Source organism: Cyprinodon variegatus, unplaced genomic scaffold (genome assembly GCF_000732505.1).
Source record: "Cyprinodon variegatus isolate N-32 unplaced genomic scaffold, C_variegatus-1.0 Scaffold936, whole genome shotgun sequence".
NCBI classification, from domain to species: Eukaryota; Metazoa; Chordata; class Actinopteri; order Cyprinodontiformes; family Cyprinodontidae; genus Cyprinodon; species Cyprinodon variegatus.
Genome location: NW_015151389.1, coordinates 84,697 through 103,261, shown reverse-complemented (window position 1 = coordinate 103,261; position 18,565 = coordinate 84,697). Strand labels below are relative to the sequence as shown.

At 36.3% G+C, this 18,565-nt stretch overlaps 1 protein-coding gene across 1 annotated transcript in view; it reads right to left on the bottom strand.

Moving 5' to 3' along the window:
* Positions 1–9,669: 9,669 nt before the first annotated feature.
* LOC107100099 (sodium- and chloride-dependent GABA transporter 2-like) overlaps positions 9,670–18,565 on the bottom strand; it is a 24,587-nt gene continuing 15,691 nt past the window's right edge. Inside the window, exons 5-14 of the mRNA XM_015398464.1 lie at positions 17,868–18,000; positions 16,487–16,621; positions 16,295–16,398; positions 15,487–15,611; positions 15,272–15,384; positions 15,044–15,181; positions 14,780–14,882; positions 10,212–10,312; positions 9,953–10,123; positions 9,670–9,868 (exon numbers count right to left, since the gene is read on the bottom strand). Of these exons, the coding sequence (XP_015253950.1) occupies positions 9,779–9,868; positions 9,953–10,123; positions 10,212–10,312; positions 14,780–14,882; positions 15,044–15,181; positions 15,272–15,384; positions 15,487–15,611; positions 16,295–16,398; positions 16,487–16,621; positions 17,868–18,000 (1,213 nt within the window). The 3' untranslated portion in view covers positions 9,670–9,778. The remainder of the gene's footprint in view (positions 9,869–9,952; positions 10,124–10,211; positions 10,313–14,779; positions 14,883–15,043; positions 15,182–15,271; positions 15,385–15,486; positions 15,612–16,294; positions 16,399–16,486; positions 16,622–17,867; positions 18,001–18,565) is intronic.

Here is an 18,565-nt window from a genome sequence, read left to right as displayed (position 1 = left end):
TTGACCATGTCTACATGCCTAAATGCACTGAGTTGCCGCCATGTGATTGGCTGCTTAGAAATTAAGTGTTAACGAGCAGTTGGACAGGTGTACCTTATAAAGTGGCCGGTGAGTGTAAATATCAATTTGGATTTGGTATGGCTGAATTTAGGGAACTCAAGTAATGAGTGATGATGTTGCAGCACAGGTAGAGAAAGAAGTGTCCAAACCTTCAGGGCTTCAGATGAGAGTTTAATTTTGTTCAGTATGAGTAATTGGATTCTGTGATCTTTTTTGGAGCTCATAAATGATAGCACATTTTAGAATAGTTTGCCTGATTTACATGTTTGTTTGGTTGGCTATTATGTCCACTTCAGATGTATTATGTAAGAAATGTGATAGGAATGTTACAATAAAATTCGGGCTTCAACTAACGATTATTTTGCAAATCGATTAATCTGTCGAAATTTTTTTTTTCGATTAATCCATTAGTAATCGAGCAGGGAAAGGTTCCCTAAAGAAATTTTTTCACGAAATTATAGCAGTTGAAACAGAAGACGAAAACATTTTTCTTAAATGCAAAATGTTTATGTATTTTTTGTTGTTGTACAATTTTCATATATTTACTACTCTAAGTGGTTTGCTCTGTCCACTAAAAGCATGTTAGAGTATCAATACTTCAGTTAACGATTTTTCGATTATGGAATTTGTTGATGATTAATACGAATAATTGTTTCAGTTCTAGAAAAAATTAATGAAATAAGCTATGCAGTTACTACCGCCCAGATGTACAACTTGTATAGTGAAGTTAATATTTTAAATGTGCAGTGTCAGTTTCTCTTCTAGCTCCCATGCACATGTAAATGCAAGACATTTATTTGCCATCCCTTGAATGTACTATTTTCTTTGCTTCATGATACAGAGATAAGAGTGGGTTTTACTTCTGTTTACTTCTGCACAATTCTATATCTTCAAAAGAAAATACAGGATATATCAACATATAACAGACATATTTAGACTATATTCTGTTAAAAAGGCACATATTTATCTAATGTCTTAGTTGCTTGTAAGTTCAAATGCGAACCTTTTCAAAGTGGAAAAAAGTCCTAATTCCACATTCATCAGAGACGGTGATGCTTCAAACATTGATAAATAGCATCTAGTGTGTGTAGTGCTTATAAAAGTTGTATAAATGTAGCAAGGAATGCTACTTTTCACTTTAAATCATATGCTCCCTGATGATCACATTAAGCATAAAAAAGAGCATGCATATTTTGGCTTAGTACCAATGACATCAGACCAATAAAACCTAAGACTACTTGTCCCTACCAAAGTGGATATCAAACCTACACCCTTGGTGGGTACAGAAAGTAATCAGACCCCATTAAATTTTGCACTCTTTGTTTCATTGCAGCCATTTGCTAAAAAAGTTAATCTTATTTCTCATTAATGTCCACTCAGCATCCCATCTTGACAGAACAAAACAGAAATGTAGACATTTTTGCTAATGTATTAAAAAAGGAAAACTGAAATATCACATTGTCATTAGTATTCAGGCCGTTTTCTGTGACACTCATATTTAAATCACATGTTGTCTATTTTTTCGGATCCTACTTGGGATGGTTCTGCTCCTTCATTGGAGTCCAGCTGTGTTTAATTAAACTGATTGGACTTCACTGGGAAAGGCACACATCTGTCTATATAAGAAGTTACAGCTCACAGTGCATGTCAAAGCAAACAAGAATTATAAGAACGAAGGAACAGCTCAAGCAGATCAGAGACAGAATTGAGAAAAGGCACACATCTGGCCAAGGTTACAAAATAATTTCTGAAGCACCCAGGGTTCCTAAGAGCCCAGCGGCCTCCTTAATTCTTAAATGGAAGAAGTTTGGGATGACCAGAACTATTCCTAGACCTGGCCATCCATCCTAACTGAGCAATCCTTGAAGAAGAGCCTTGGTGAGAGAGGTAAAGAAGAACCCAAAGATCTTTGCTTGTACTGAGCACAAGAGATGCAGTAGTGAGATGGGAGAAGTTCCACCAAGTCAACTATCACTGCAGCCCTCCCCTCCACAGGCCACTCTGCCTCTTTATGGCAGAGTGGCCCTACAGAAGCCTCTCCTCGATGCAAGACATTTGAAAACACACATACAGTTTGCAAGAAAACATATGAAGTACTCCCAGACTATGAGATGAAGATTCTCTGGTCTGACGAGACCAAGATTGAACTTTTTGGTGTTAATTCTAAGCGGTATTCATGGAGAAAACCAGGCACTGCTATCATCACCTGCCTAATACAATCCCAACAGTGAAACATGGTGGTGGCAGCATCATACTACGGGGGTGCTTTTCAGCAGGTACAGGATGACTGGTTGCAATTGAAGGAAAGATGAATGCTGCCAAGTATAGAGATATATCCTGGAAGAAAACCTTTACCAGAGTTCTCGAGACCTCAGATTGGGCCGAAGGTTCCCCTTCCAACAAGACAATGACCCTAAGCACACAGCTAGAATAACAAAGGAGTGGCTTGGAAACAACTCTGTGACCATTTTTGACTGGCCCAGCCAGAGCTAATTAAATAGGACTAGTATTTCATTCAAACTCAAAAGCCACAACACACTATATAACCTCAGGGGAAAAAAAGACTAAAGAATTTAAAGAAAACTGACAATTTTTCAGCCAATCTAATGAATGATATAAATATGCTTCTGTAACAAATATTCTGCTTTGTAATATATAGCTAGGGTTTTTTTTTTTTTTGGTAAATTATTTCTTAACATAAATAAATATAAACAAAGTAAAAGTGCTCCACAGCTCAAAATGCTGTAAAGGAAATTTCACAGAATTAAAACGTAGATATGCAAACCTGTTAGATAATTTTGTTCCTCTCTTATGGACTGCTGAGTTGCAAATAAAAACCGATTAGTTAAACTGATGAACAGACTTTTGGAACATTTTAATATTGTAAATTGTTTTAGGTATACCCCTCTGAAGATGGCTGGAAGAAGGTGTTTTGCTAAATAATGCAGTCTATAGGTTTTGCAGGAATAAACAATTAAAATGCACCAGTTTGTAGTAGAGCATGCTCCTAGTGGGTCTTTGGAGGTTCTATAATGTAAATTGGAAGGGTTAAGCCATTAAGATACGTACGTCTACTATGCAAATATATAGATATAAGATCAGGTTAACTTTTTGTTTATGAAAAGGCCTCTAAACTCTAAGCTACTACTTATTTCATGGTTCAAACATTGAAAATACAACTGGCCAATAAAGAGTTTTTTCTGCTCCAGTCAAATAAAGGCATTGCAATTCAGCCTTCAGTTACTTACATATTTCCGCCACAAGATGGTGTAATTGGGTATTAATTGATCTAAAATGTCAGTTAAAAAATCAATGAAGAGGAGGTGGACTTTAGGATAAGATAAAAAAAAATCAATGTTGTATTTTAGAAGGACATTACTAAACACAGATAGGAATTACAAGAACATCTACAAAGTAGTGATCTAAGAAGACACAAATATCCTGAAAGACAGCTGAAATGTGTTTGCATGTTGAGGTGGTGTACCTAGAGGAATCCCATTCAGATTGATTCAGCAAGTCCAATTGCACATCCACCAAATACAGATGGCAAATGCAAAGGTGTTTTCAATATAGTTTCACTATATAGTCCACTATACAGTCCCATTCTATATAGTGATGGAGGGTTTTAGGGGTTAGGGCGGACGTTAAGACACAGCCCTGGATATTTGTCTGCTTCAACAGACCTGATTCAGATGATTGTAGTTCATCAAAGCCTGTTAACCTGCAATCAACTGATACCAGGTCAGGTGTCTGAAAACTGGGGAACATCTAAAATATGCAAGGAAGTTTGCATTGAGGACCAGGGTTAAAAAACACTGCTCTAATTCTCTTTTTTATGTTTTACATCCTGAGATAATAATGGCAATCAGAAACAAGTTTTTTTTTTTTTTTAATAGCTGAAGTGGATTAGCGAAATGTCTAAAACCAATAGAGCAGACAGTTTTTGTCATATCGACTCCTCTATAGCCAGAACTTGCTCTCTCGAAACCTTGATCTTAGTGAGTTTGATATAAAGTTCCACAAGAAAAGTTTAAATTGATTCTGCAAAATCGTGGATGATTTTCTTCATTGTGTTGGTGGAGAAAAAAAAAAGACTTACAACTCTAAACAATGATTTATTTTTTTTTTCTTTGCAGAAAATAATACAAGAAAAAAAAAACTTCAAACATTTCTTTTCCAGATTTTTTTCCCTTTTGCCTTCCAGTGCTTCCGTAAAGTTGCACTTTTATGGTGCATATTATATTATAGTTTTTTGTTTTCTTTTTTACGAACCTGGACCTTATTCTAGACAACATTCATCTTCTTCAATCTCCGTTCCACCAGTTTCAGGCCGGGGAGTTTCATCCCTGATCTATTTCAGTAGCTCATCCATATAATCAAAGTAATCTCAGTGTAAATGTACCCTGCCGAGCCCTGAGCTCCAAAGATTTAAAATTCTGTTCAACAAACTGCCAAACTGCCTAACTGTGAGTTTTACAGGTTGAATTGTCCTACATTTTTTAACTAACATTAAAATAAACCTTTTTCCTGTATTATATTTAGTTCCTTTGTAAGGAAAATGTACCTAGCCCAAAAACATCTAAGCCCACATATATGAAGGGAGGACAGGCTGTAAGGCGCTCTGGGGGCAAATCTGCCATTTGTTGTTCCTGCATCCGACCTCTAAGTCTGTGACAGGTGAAGCCCAGCAGTTCGTGTAGCACCTTCTGTTAGATGACGGCCCTGATGCTTTACGTGGGCATGATGGTATCTGGTAAGAAGCAAGGACACATGGTGTCCTTTTGGGAGAATGACTGGGTTCTTTTGTTCAGTCTGCCTCCAAGGCAGAGGAAGTCACCTTGTAAGATCGGGTTGAGGGAGCGTAGGCAGCTGTTCAACTGAACTTGTTTTCCTCTCTCTAGAGCTTCAAATCCTTTCACAAACATATTCTTCTGAACAGCTCTGATGATGATTTCTCTTGTTTAGGAAAGCTCATCCACCAAGCCAGGTAAGTCACAGTGATGCCATCCCTTACACTTGTCCGTCGGAGCTTTGAAGGATCTTGCTATATGAATCAGAAGAGCGATGGCTCGTTGGAGAGTGTCGAATGTGGAGAACCTTTCAAAGCGCTCTGTGCTGAGAACCTTCTTTTGCAGGTCAGCTATGTAACTCTTCACAACTGAACGGACCTCTGCATTGGACACCGGTGACACTAAGCGGAATGACTGAGTTAGTCCTGGCTGAATAGACAGCTTGCGCTGGAAGGTTGGTCCAGTGAACCACATCGTCTGTGTGAGGCCTGCTGCTGAAACCGACTGTGATGCCAGGTCAGCTGGATTGTCTTCGGTGTTCATGTAGTGCCATTGTTCAGGGATGGTAGATTGGCGTTGGAGGGATTCAAACCTTTTGAATGCTTGCTTGCGGTTGTTGGGAAGCTGTTACCTTGGTTGTCTGAACGGCAATGGAGCAACCCAGCTGTGTGAATTGTCTTTGTAGACCTCTTTGTTCATCATCATCAGCCCAGCCTGGACGACTCCGAATCAAACTTTCTCCATAACCTAAAAAATACTATGGACACAATCGCAACTCTCAGCCTGCCATGGAAGAGGGTGAGTGCAGTTGCCCAATTATAGAAAATTCTTCTTCCAAACTCCACACTCCTTGCCACCCTAGGAATACCGTATTTTCGAGGAGCTAGAATGGAACCTACAAACCGCTGCAGCTCAATTATTCAACCAACCTCCACCACCCAGACCCCAACTGACCCTTCTGGAACTCCCCCTGTCATCCTGGTCACAGCGTTTTCTGCCATTGATATTTTTCATATCAACTAAAAACAAGAAATGTACTTAATTTTACTTTACATTACAAGTTGTTTTTAATTTTATATAAACCCAGCATGTTTCACCAATGAATCTTGGGTTTCTATTCTGCTTTTATTTTCCTTCTGTTTTATTCTTTAGTTCATGTAAAGCCCTTTCAATTGTCTTGAATTGTGCTATATAAATAAACTTTCATTTCCAAACATGGTGAGATGGTATGGGCATGAAATGCTATGGGCAGAACCTTAAGATTCTACAGCAATGACTTCTATTAATTCACGGCTTCTCACCTCCACCTCAGATCTTTTCTGCAGTTGCAGTGGGGAGGACACACTTATTAGTCACATTAATCCAGAGTCTCATAACAGCACAGCCATTAACATCTACCCATCTTCAAACATGAGCTACCAGATGTTTCCAAATGATGACTGTCGTTAGGAAATTTACACAACTTCCTTTGCATAAAAACCATAGATAGGAGAGTGGTCTCTAGGTATCTGCCATGTTAAACCAGATACCTAAAATCTTGCTGCTTCAACACCTAGAAACCTAAAAGGTAGCTTGCTTGCTCTTAGTAAACCAATTGTAAATGTGAGCATTAGATCTCACTCAGTCAGTCTCACAGCAAACATTGGCTGCTCTAGTTATACAACTACAGTCAAAGGGTAAGCCCAGGCTCGGCCTCCCATTGGTCAACACACCATGACATCTGTGCATGCAAAATCTCAGGTATTCATCTTGACTTAGCCAACTCTGTAATCAGTTACAGTGGTTGGTGTTGATACTTGTTTGTGAGCAGGACCGATGATGGTTCCTCTCCACCAAATTAGTTTCACAGCCCTTGGTCTTTGGACTGAGATAACCAACGTGAAGTCCCCCCTTGATGGCAGGGTGTGCATATTTCATCTGTACTCAATCTCAATTACTTAACATAGACAAGAGGCACGTTTATTTGCCAGAACCATTAATTTATTACAGTACAATGCAGTAAAAATGAAATCATTTTTTTATTAAATGTCATAAAGGTAATTGAATAAAAAAAGGAAAAATCTACCTAGCAGTATAGAATCTTAGAACAAGATATGATGTCCAGCTTCACATTTTGTTGTTATGCTAATTTAACTTGACTATAATGTCTGAATTCTTAAATAAAAACAAAAATAGTATATCAGGTTTTTAGAGCATTAGTATGGTTATAGGTATAAAATAAAAAAATGACATAAGTTCTAAAAGAAAAATTATTATGAACAAGAACACAATAATTAGTGACATGCATTAGGATTTAGTTACTTCTACTCTAATACTAAATGAAAGCTATATCACCAGAAGATTATATTAGCACCAATGCCTCACCGCAGTTCCCGGAGGTACCAGGACCTTTCTGTGTGGAGTTTGCATGTTCTCTACCTGTATGTTTTGGTTTTCTCCGGGTTTCTTCCACAGTCCAAAAACCTGCATGTTTTGTTGGTTGGACATTTGAAATTGCCCTTAGGAGTGAGCGTGCGTGTGTGTGGTTGTTCCTCTTTGTGCGTCTCTGTGTGGCCCTGCAATGGACTTGTGGCCCATCCCGGGTGTACTACCCTTTCTCTCGCCCTTTGACTACTGGGAAAGGCTTCCAGGGTTTATACAGGAATAAGTAAATCTATTTTAATGCTTTTTAATGCTCCTTTAATACTCTTTTAATGCTCAACAAGTACCTATAATTCTCATATATATGTGTGTGTATATAATTATGTGTGTGTATATATATATATATATATATATATATATATATATATATATAAAGCACAGTAAAATCTTTTGTCATCTTTACCGTCGACAGGCTACAGCCCCAAATTCCTCGTTTTCCAGCCACTTTTGCTGAAGTTTGCATTTTCCAATTCTTTAGCTTTTTCTCTGCCTCGAGCTTGTTTTCCAAACATACGGCTTTACGGTCAGCTGAAAGCAGTTCCCCGCAAACATATCGTGAATAAAACATCATGAAATTGTTTTTATAAAGTTTTTTTTTTTTTTTTTATAAAGCATTTTAAATGCCACCATAATCACATTTAATAAATTGTAATGCCAATTAAGGCCTTAATTTAAAACAAATAATAATTAAATGACTTTTAATGATTTTTAATGACCCGCTTAAACTCTGAGCTCCAGTTTTCCCGCGACCACATTAGGGAATAAGTGGTTACAATAATGGATGGATGTACGACTGAATATAGCTTTGCTTACAGTTATATAGTAGCCTGACGTAGTCCGACTCAATTCTAGTCAGAATATGAGTCTGATACTGCTCCATAGAGCTGTGATTATGGGGCGTGTTTTGAACGAACCAGGAAAAAAAATGCCTCTGCACTCAATTGGATAGACCTACAACCAATAAGAGCAACGGAGTGCGTGACGTATCTTAAGCGAGGCATAGTTGTTGTCCACAAAAATCAAAGCGTGCAGTTTCACGCCTAGAATAAGAAGATGAGACTTGATCGCGTTTCTCTGTTCCTCTTTTAAAATTAATTTGCTGTTGATATCTTCTAGAATAGACCTAATAGCAGAATCTACTCACCCAAACTCTCCAGCGGCAGCCATTATTGTTGTCACCCAAGCGCGCATTGGTCACGTGGTTGATAACGTAACTCTTGATCATCTGTCCATCATCGTATAAAGCCCGCCCTGACAATTTGATTGGATCGCCTGACAGTGGGCTTTAATACTCGCGCTACTATGGAGCAGAGCCAGACCGAACTTCCCCGAACTCAAACCTTGTGGGCGGGACTAAGTTCGGACTGGCACCCAGGCTAGTTATATAGTCCTTTTTCTAAAAATTACAAAATATACCTAAAGACAAAGATAATAAGGCCAGTGTGTTCAACATGTGTACAGATAACCAGCATCCCCTTGAGCAGTTATGTCCTTTTTTTTTATTACAAATGCTTAACATTCTGTTCATAGTTTTCCACACATTTGACCAGCCTTTGGGGTCTAATAACTTAGAACCAGAGCTTTTGACTGCAGGAGAAACATTAGAAACACTGTAGGGCAAGACACAAACCTTAAAGCTCCAGCTCACCGGCCGTCCAGGATTTATGTTTTAAACCAAGGCTAAAAACAATCATGCATCTTCATAAATAGTTTTGTGTATATGTGTGCAATTGTGGAACAATGGCAGTTTTAGCACCATTGTAAAAATGTGGAGCTCTTTCTTTTCAGGGATTGTAGTACCCTTTTGATGATGCATAGGTTGTTAGCTGGTTTAGATTGCCAGGGCAAATATTTTGGAACTGGCCTCAGCATCATAGCAAATACCTAGCAAGAACTATGGGTTGCTGTAAGTGTCAGTTGTACAAAAAATTCTGAGTGAGATTCTAGTATTTAATATGTCTATGCTGAGCTGCGGAATGGCTCACCCAGTTCCTGCTCATATTTATTAACATTCCCTCAATTGTAGATATATTCATTTGCAATCAGAAGCTAACTTCCTAATGTAGACTAAAGTAATTAAAGCTATGGCAACATCTGTTATAGAATAATGATTTAACGAACACAAGGAAGCATTTTTATCGGGGAAAAAAGTGTAATGTAACCTTTGTGAAATACACAAACACGTCTTGAAAATGTAGTGGTGTGTATGTAGTGTTGCTTTGCCAAAGTTCTAATCTGCTTTATAGAATTATTCTAATTTTACTCATGGTGTTGAAAGCAAGCTTCAAAGAGGTTTGGTGCTTGTTATTCAGATTAGTACATAAGGTGGGGATAGTTTAAATAGTATTAATAAGGGTTAAATAATCCAATATCCTTAATATGTTAATATGTTCAAATCATAACAGCGATGATAACATGCTATAAACATACTATTTCTTCCAAGAGAAAAAAGTTTTTTTTTTTTTTCAACTACAGGGATTTACTGAAAATCTTTTCCTTTTCTTTCCTTAGAGACATGCTGTGAGTGAAGCCTCATCAATTCCCATTGCTGACATCACTGGGAGATCATCTGCAGGCTGGAAGCTTGTCTTGAGGCGCTGGAAAAGTTGTGCAGAAACAAAAAAGTTATGAAAATGTTTAACTTAAATGTATGCTAAAAATGTGCAATATCAAGCACTGACCTCCCAAATAGTTCCTTTTCCTTTGGCTAGTTTCCACACCATGTTGAGTGGGATCATAGACAACGAAGACATGGACAAAAACCAGCCAATACAGTAAGCCCACCAAGGATACACATACGAGTTGTTGAACCTCATTGGGGTGTATCTCAGGAGCAAATACACCAAGGATCCCTTTAAAGCAAACCACATAAAAAGAAAAGAACACTGTGGGATCAAAGTTTGACTTTTTATGAGTGTCTAGAGAGCTTAAAAGACTTACAAAGCTCAAAAGAGGGATAGCATACATCCAGCAGTACTTGATCAGTGGAAGAGGTTTGTACCCAATCATGTCTTCAATGTTGTCAGAGAAGCGTCCAGCTCCTAGGACAAAAACACTGCTTTACCAATGAGTAAAAGGGATAACTAATTTTTAGTTGCTGGTTCAAGGATGTGTAAATACTGTACACCCTCCATAGTAAATATGTAAAAGGCTTTGAAATAAAATATACATTTACACTTGAAATATACCTCTGTTCTCTCCCTTTGATAAGTTTTGTCTATTTTATCAGTTTAATCATCCCCTTAACTTGTATAGTGGAAATACTCTATAGGCTTCCATCTAGCTTTAATTTTCACAGTTTGAAGTCCATGTAAAGTAGCAGTAAAATGAGTTCTGAGTTTCTAAAACCATAAAAATCTGTGTTTTTGATCAAGCAGACACATTTGAAAGTAAAAGAAGGTCTCAAAAGTAATAAAAAAAAAAAAAAACAAACACCAGAATTCTCTGGTCTGAAACAGTGAATGTGACATGACAATGGCTTGACTAGTTCAGGAGAAAGTGAAAAAAAATTCTATTCATGAATTCAATACACAGAATTCAGCGGTGTGACGTCAGCCTTTTATCCATATATCCATACATTTTCTTGAGTTGTATTAGGGGCAGGGTCACAGAGGCAACAGTCTAAGCAGAGATTCCTCCAGCTGATCTGGGGGGAACCCAAGGCGACACCAGGCCAGCTCAGAGACATAGTCCCTCCAGCGTGTCCTCCAAGTGAGGTGACCAGGAGGCATCCAGAACAGATGCCCGAGCCACCTCACTGGCTCCTTTCGACGTGGAGGAGCAACGACTCTACTCCGAACTCCTCCCGGGTAACTGAGCTCCTCACCCGATCTTGAAGGGTGTGCCCAGCCACCCTGCGCAGGAAACTCATTTCAGCCTCTTGTATTTGTCATTACCCAGATCGCATGACTATAGGTAAGGGTAGGAATGTAGATCGATTCATAAATCGATCCGTAAATCGCACGCTTTGCCCCCGGCTCAGCTCCCTCTTCACCACAACAGTCTGATGCAGCAGCTGCATCAATGCCGACGCCGCACCGATCTGTCTATTGATCCATCCGTCCCTCAGTCGTGAACAAGACCACGAGATACTTCAACTTCTCAACTTGAGACAAGGACTCTCCACCGACCTGAAGAGAGGACTCCACTTTTTTTTGGTTGAAGGTTTGACTATCGGCTGGATATACGTGACGACTGAGATGGGGAGCCATCAGAAATGTTAGCCTTTTAGCCACACGCAAACATTCCTGAAACACAGAAGTCTCAAAATCTAAAGTAGTTTAACTTGTTAATAGAATTCTCAACAGTCAGGAGACTTTTTATAAATTTAGAATGGATTCACATTTTTAATATGTTTGAAAAAAAGTGGCCTGTCTTTAAATTTTTTAAAATGTTTCACTTATTACTCTGACTGTGGATATGGGTATAAGAACCTGTACACTAAAAAAAGGGACTTTTTTGCTCTGTTAATAGTAGCTCGGTTTTAATGTAAAATTTGCTGCAAAGTGCCATGTGAAGTACTTTTACCCCAAAATAACAGATTTTATTTAATGTGTTACTTTGATTTAATTTGTAAATCTATATGCATCAAAATATAAATACATATAATTCCTCTCATCAAATAGTATTAAAGAAACAATTATGATAAGTTACGGCCTTAGCTGATGCAAGTACTTGTATATTAGGACCATGTTTAGGTCAGAAATTATGACGGAGTATTTTTTAGTCAGTTTATTACGAGAATAAAGTTGTAACATTACGAGAATGAAGTCTTAATATTATGAGAATAAATATGAAAAATAACGAGAATGAAGTCATCATGCCACACCCAATTTCAGAAAGAAAGCTTTGATCTTCGACTAGCATATGGCGGCCGACCAGCACCACCAAACAGCAATCTGAGTCCACTTTGACATACTGCACAATTTGATGCTGGTGTGCTAAAGATTTCCTTATTTGTCAAACCGAAGCCAAAGTATAACTTCACATGATGCTCGAAATTCCTCATTTTAGGGAAGAAAGTGCTTCTTGTAAGAGTTGTCATAAAATACAACTTTATTCTCATAATATTACGACTTTATTCTCATAAAAATACTACTTTATTCTCATTATATTAGGACTATGTTCTCATAATATTATGAATTTAATCTCATTATATTAGGACTGTGTTCTCATAATATTATGACTTTATTCTCATTATATCAGGACTGTGTTCTCATAATATTATGACTTTATTCTCATTATATATGGACTGTGTTCTCATAATATTATGACTTTATTCTTATTATATTAGGACTGTGTTCTCATAATATTACGACTTTATTCTCATAATGTTACAAGTTTATTCTCGTAATTATACGACTTTATTTTCGCAAGTTCACGACTATTCTCATTGCGACTTTATTCTTGTAATTTTACAACTTTATTCTCGTAATTTTATGACTTTATTCCCATAATAATTCAACTTTATACTCAAAAAAACAAACAAACAAACAAAACAAAAAAACTCTACTCCTTAGTTGGTAAAATCTACTTAGATTTTACTGAGTGAAATTTACAAAGAATTTCTATGTGGAAAAAGTTACATAATTTTTTTAAAGTAAATGGTACTCCAATATTTTTTACTCTAGTCAATTTCAAAATTATGAAGAAAACATGCAGTAACAGGTTTCAATGTACTGATAACATTGACCATAAATATGGTATAAAGATGGTAGAATGTTTTACGTATTTGTTAGAAATGTTTTACATTCTTAGAATATTTAAATCATAACACAAAAGCTTCTTTTTCACATATGGTTACTGGTTGTGTGAAGGCATTTATCCTCAAACAACTGTTCACTGTTCACTACTTAAATGAGTCTATTCAAAAGTTTACATTGCCTGACAACATGCACACAAGTTGACATAAGTGGTTTCAATGGCTGATAGAGGAAACCATCCTCAAGTGATCTGTTTGTTGTAAGTAAAATGTTTATGAGTTTCAAGGCTCTTGAAAGGTCCTTACATCTTCTATCCAGTGACAGCAAAATATTTAAAAAAGATCTGCCAGGGAAAAAAAAAACACTGTAAACCACACGAAACAGATACAAAATGTAAGCAACAATGCCAATCAGCCACGTGCAAACTCTATTAAAGAAGTGGACAATTAAGGAGATTCTGTTGAAACTACATAACACTCAGATCAAACAACAAAAATTAAAGGTACACCATCACTGCACACCACTGTTAAACACAGATGGGAAATGCTGATATTGTGGGGATATGTGTGAGCTTTAAAGGCACAAAAAATTAGGTCTAAAGGAACAGCATGGACAATGATTCAGAACACAAAGTCAACTTGACCTGTCATTGGCTACATTATAGATTGTAGAGGTGCAGTTCAAGAAAGACAACCTAGGGAATCAAATTAAATTAAGGCTTTTTGCCAAGGAGAATAGGCGGCTTTACCATAAGAGAAAGTTAAGCCCATCATCCACAAAAAACTAAGCTACCAATGATGCTAAAGGTACAATACACTATAAGAACTAGAATATGAAAACTTTTGAGTGAGTGAGTGAAAATTTTGATTGAGTTATCTGTCATATCTCTGAAAAATGGCTAAATAAAAATGTTGAATGAATTGAAGGCTTTGTAGACATCTTTAACAAAGATGACAATAAAAGTGTGTTAAGACATTCATCATTCTCATACCTAAGCATAACACTCCAACCTAAAGTAAGCCTGATTATTTGTCATAACGTTATTTTCAACTTCATTGTGTGGTCCTTAATACATTAAAAGCACAATATGTAAAAAAAAAAAAAAAGATGTTTTGCATAACTGCTAAAACTGTCTAAACCTGACAGTCCGCTGCTTCCTTCCAGTGGTCCTACTGCCTTTTGCAAGACAAAAATAACCAGGACAGGAAAGAACCAATGTCTTTACAGTGCCAATCACACCTGTGTACATTCAGCTCATACCCCACCCCTACTGATTACATGCTGATATTCAAGCTCAAGATTGTCAGTGCGGTGTGTCTGCGTGTCACTGTAAAGCATATATTAATGTTGGTCACACTAGTAAATGTAACTTTGCTTACTAGCCTGGAATAAGGAATGAGAGACACTAAGGGTGATGGACCTGGAAGGAGGGCTTGTTCAAATTTTCAGGCTAAGACAACAGTTCATTAAAAAAATCCCAAATGCAGCTTTAGGCTCTCATATTTCTATGATAAAACTGTTTTTTTTTCTTGTAACCACTGCGCCATCTTCTCTCTTCTGTGTTCAATGCTAAAGTTGCCATAGCTGCTGCATGCGCCACATGTGCTTACATGTGCACATTGCAGACACATGCGCTTAACAAACTATAGTCCTTATTCATGTAACTAAAAAAATAACTAATCTGTTTAAAGAATAGTCATGACTAACATGTTACAAACACATTACTTAAGAGCACTGTTGTATACTGGATGGTAAAAATATAAATAAACACAAACATGCATCGTTCCAAAGACAGCTTTCTCTCACCATAAATCCATCCAATAATCACTGATTGGCAGATTGCCATCATAAGAAGTGTCGGACCGCTGCACACATAGTGATCAAAGATCTGCAGAATGTAAATGCCGGCCTGAAATCAGAATGTTTATTATCAATTATTACATACCCAGGCTTCCTTGGTCAGAAATGTGTATAAAAACTGCGAAGTAATTAGTATTTAGGAGAACCAAATTCGCAGAATATGCACCTGATTAATTTAGAAATAAGTAACAATTGTTTCCTTAAACTCACCTCTGACACAAAAAAAAGGCCAAAAATAAAGCTACAGGAACAGATCATCAATAGTAAAAGCTCTCTGCGGTATCCTTTCCTGATCTCGGAAGGACATATATCAGATAATGAGGTAACAATACTTTCCAAACCAGCAAACTGAAAAAAGAGTCACACAGAGATAAGTTACATTGAGAACATATTATGGGACACTGGACATTTCTAATAGATTTAGGATTTATATTCTACCTGACTGTCAACTCCTAACAAAATGATCATGGAAAAAAAGCACATGGACCAGAACTGAGGCAACGGTAGAAGGGTTACCGCTTGAGGGTAGACTATGAAGACAAGTCCAGGACCTGTAAAATGAAATGTACAAGAAAAAATTAATTTAATTTCCATTTTCACTTATATTATTAATATTAAGGTAGTACTTGAAATAAGCAGATTTGGAAAAGTACCTGATTCAGCAACAGTGGAAATATCAACACCCTGCTTTTGTGACATGTAGCCAAGAATTGAGAAAACAGCTAATCCTGACAAGAAACTGGTTCCACTGTTCACCAGGCAAAGGTAAAAAGAGTCTCTACCATGAACAAGACACAAGCAGAAACTTACATCAGTGTTTTATCTTTAAGACGTGCACATGAATTACTAACAGTTTGGCAATCGTATTACAAGAGATAATACAATATATGGCTTATTGTAATGCATGCATAATAATAAATCAGAATTTGGTCAGAAATATATTAACCTGGATGTGAAAATTTTATATTAGTTCATATAAGTACCACTGAACTTGACTACAGCGAGAAACATTATTCTAACTGGAAATCAATTCAACTGAAAAAAGATTCAAAAAGTGCTAGGAAGAGATGGGTGCGAGAGGTGGGTTACACCATTGACAGGTCACCATTCCATCACAGGAAACGTTGTTCCTCCATTTATCCTCTATTCCAGTTCACCTTGCAGCATGCAGCATTGTGAGGTCAATTGATAAAACATGAGGTACACCTTGGACAGTTCGCCGCTCCATCACAGGGAAACACAGAGACACATAGGACAAACAACCATGCATAGACACATTGATACCAAAGAGCAACAGAGAGAAACTAATGTAACAGTCCAGTTTTTGGGTACAGTCCGATTTTTTTATGGGAAGCAATTTTAGTTATCTGACGAGTCTGTCTGATGGTGCAATGAAAATAAGCTTTCTTTCTAGCTGACAAAAATCAGCATCAGAAAAACTCTGCAAAGATATTCACTCACCTGTAACAGTCATTGTTATACTTGTTGTAGCTTCCAAGAGTAGTCAAAAAACCCAAGCATAGAGCAAATGAATAGAATATTTGTGTTCCAGCATCTATCCAGACCTTTAAAAGAGGAAAAGCAAGTTTTTTCAAATAAACATTAATACATTTAATGGATATATTTTTTTAAGTGGACTAATTGTAATGGTACCTGTGGGTCACCGAGTCGACTGGGATTGGGGTACAGATAGTACTTTATACCATGCAAGGCTCCAGGAAGAGTAATGCCCCGCAGAAAGAGTAATACTAACAATAAGAGGGGCAATGTGGCCGTGAAGTATGTTGCCTGCATGAAATGGAGAAAAAAATAATTGTAAATATGCTAATAAATTTTCCAGACACAAAATGAAAATGAAGCATCCTTAAGTGAAATTGGCAGCTTAAAAATCATTTTAACTAAAATCAAGCACCAATTAATTTATTCATCTTTTTTTATACAGTGGGAATATAGCATGAACCTAAAAAGCACCTCTATTGTCTCAACTACAGCTGTATTTTCATCAGATGTTTTTTTTTTTTTTTTTTACATTTGGATTTGTTTAACTTTTGCAATAATTATATAATTTCCTTCATGTAAACGGAGCGCACAGCAATATTGGCAATACGTTTAATTTATATGGAGGACCAGCATGGAGGACCAGCTATACCATATTTAAAAATAAATACAGAAATGAATAAATGCTCAATAAATAAATAAGCACACAATTAATTGCAGAAAATATACAATAAACTAATAAATGTTCATGTTCTAATATTTTTGTCTGTTTTATTCTTGTTAATTCTAAATGGAAATAAATAGCATTGAAGAAATAAATAGGGTAAAAAAATACAAAGGAAGAATAAAACAGACAAAAATATTATAACATGCACATAAATAAATACTTAAATAACAAATAATTAATGAATACAGTTGAAGATTATAACGGACAATAAATAAATAATGTAATTATTACAAAGGCAAATAAATAAAGAAGCTAATTAAAAGAGATATATACATTTATGTCTTACTGTATAATTTAATTTCTACCTACATTTATTTTTTGTATATTGTTTTCTTATTTATTTATTGAGTATTTATTTATTTCTGTATTTATTTTTAAATATGGTAGAGCTGGTCCTCCATAAGTTAAAAAGATTATAAAACTAATTAAAGAAAACATTCCTCAAAAGTTAGACAGTAGCACAAACAGTTCCAGTTTTTTTAAGGGCATTCTGTCTAACCTGGATTTGTATTAGGGCTTAATTTTAAGAAATTGTTTCATTTACTTTTTCTCTTTGGCTGCTGATTGTCTTCAATACATCTTTTATAGTAATCTCATTTTACTTTTTAAACAGCTAAAAAAAGAAAAAAAAAATCCATGGAAAAAGAGGACACTCTATAACTTGAATTCAAACCCTATAATGTTTCAAATATAAGCTGTTTGTTTGTGTGAATAGGTAAATACAAATTAAAATGTGTAACAAAACAGCCTGTTTACATCACTAAATTTTAGCTAAGGCACTTGTTAAATTTATCCCAATTACTCTCTTACTTTCCCAGTGGATCTAACTCCTTTCCAAACACAGAAGTAGCAGATAATCCAGGACAGAAGAAGGCACAGAGAAAGATCCCATCGTATATTTCCCAAGGTCTCTATGCCAGTGGATATATTCAACACCCGTCGCCTATAAGATATGACACACTGTAAGGTTATGTACAGAAATCTTTAAAAAAAAAATGTGTATATTTTAGCAGTGTATATTATATTGTTAATTATGAACAGAAGCACTAAGAACTATCTGTGCAATTTTTTCTCTGTAGGCCTATGATATGGCCCAATTAGAAGTGGAAATACTTTGCAACTCTATCAGTGTTGTAACGTCTTTACAGTTTGGGAAAGAAGCAAAGTTGAGACATTGCCTACTATTGTAAGTGCAACTGACAGCCAACAAGAATCAATCAAAAAAAAAAAAAAGAAAAATAAGAAAAAACTTTAAGGTTGAAGAATATCCTAATAAGAAAATCTGCTAACAGAAATAATCGTATGTAAACAAAATAAAAGTGTACATAAAGAGTACTGAACAGCAAAAAAAATTAAAATCTATAGACCTTTTAATCATGGCAAATCACCCCTAAATCAAGGGTGGATATTAAAAAAACAACAGACAGAGGAGGTGGAGGAGGGCTTGAAAAGAGGGGTTAAAAAACAAACAACCCAGTCTCATGGGAAAATTGTACCCCCACTACGTT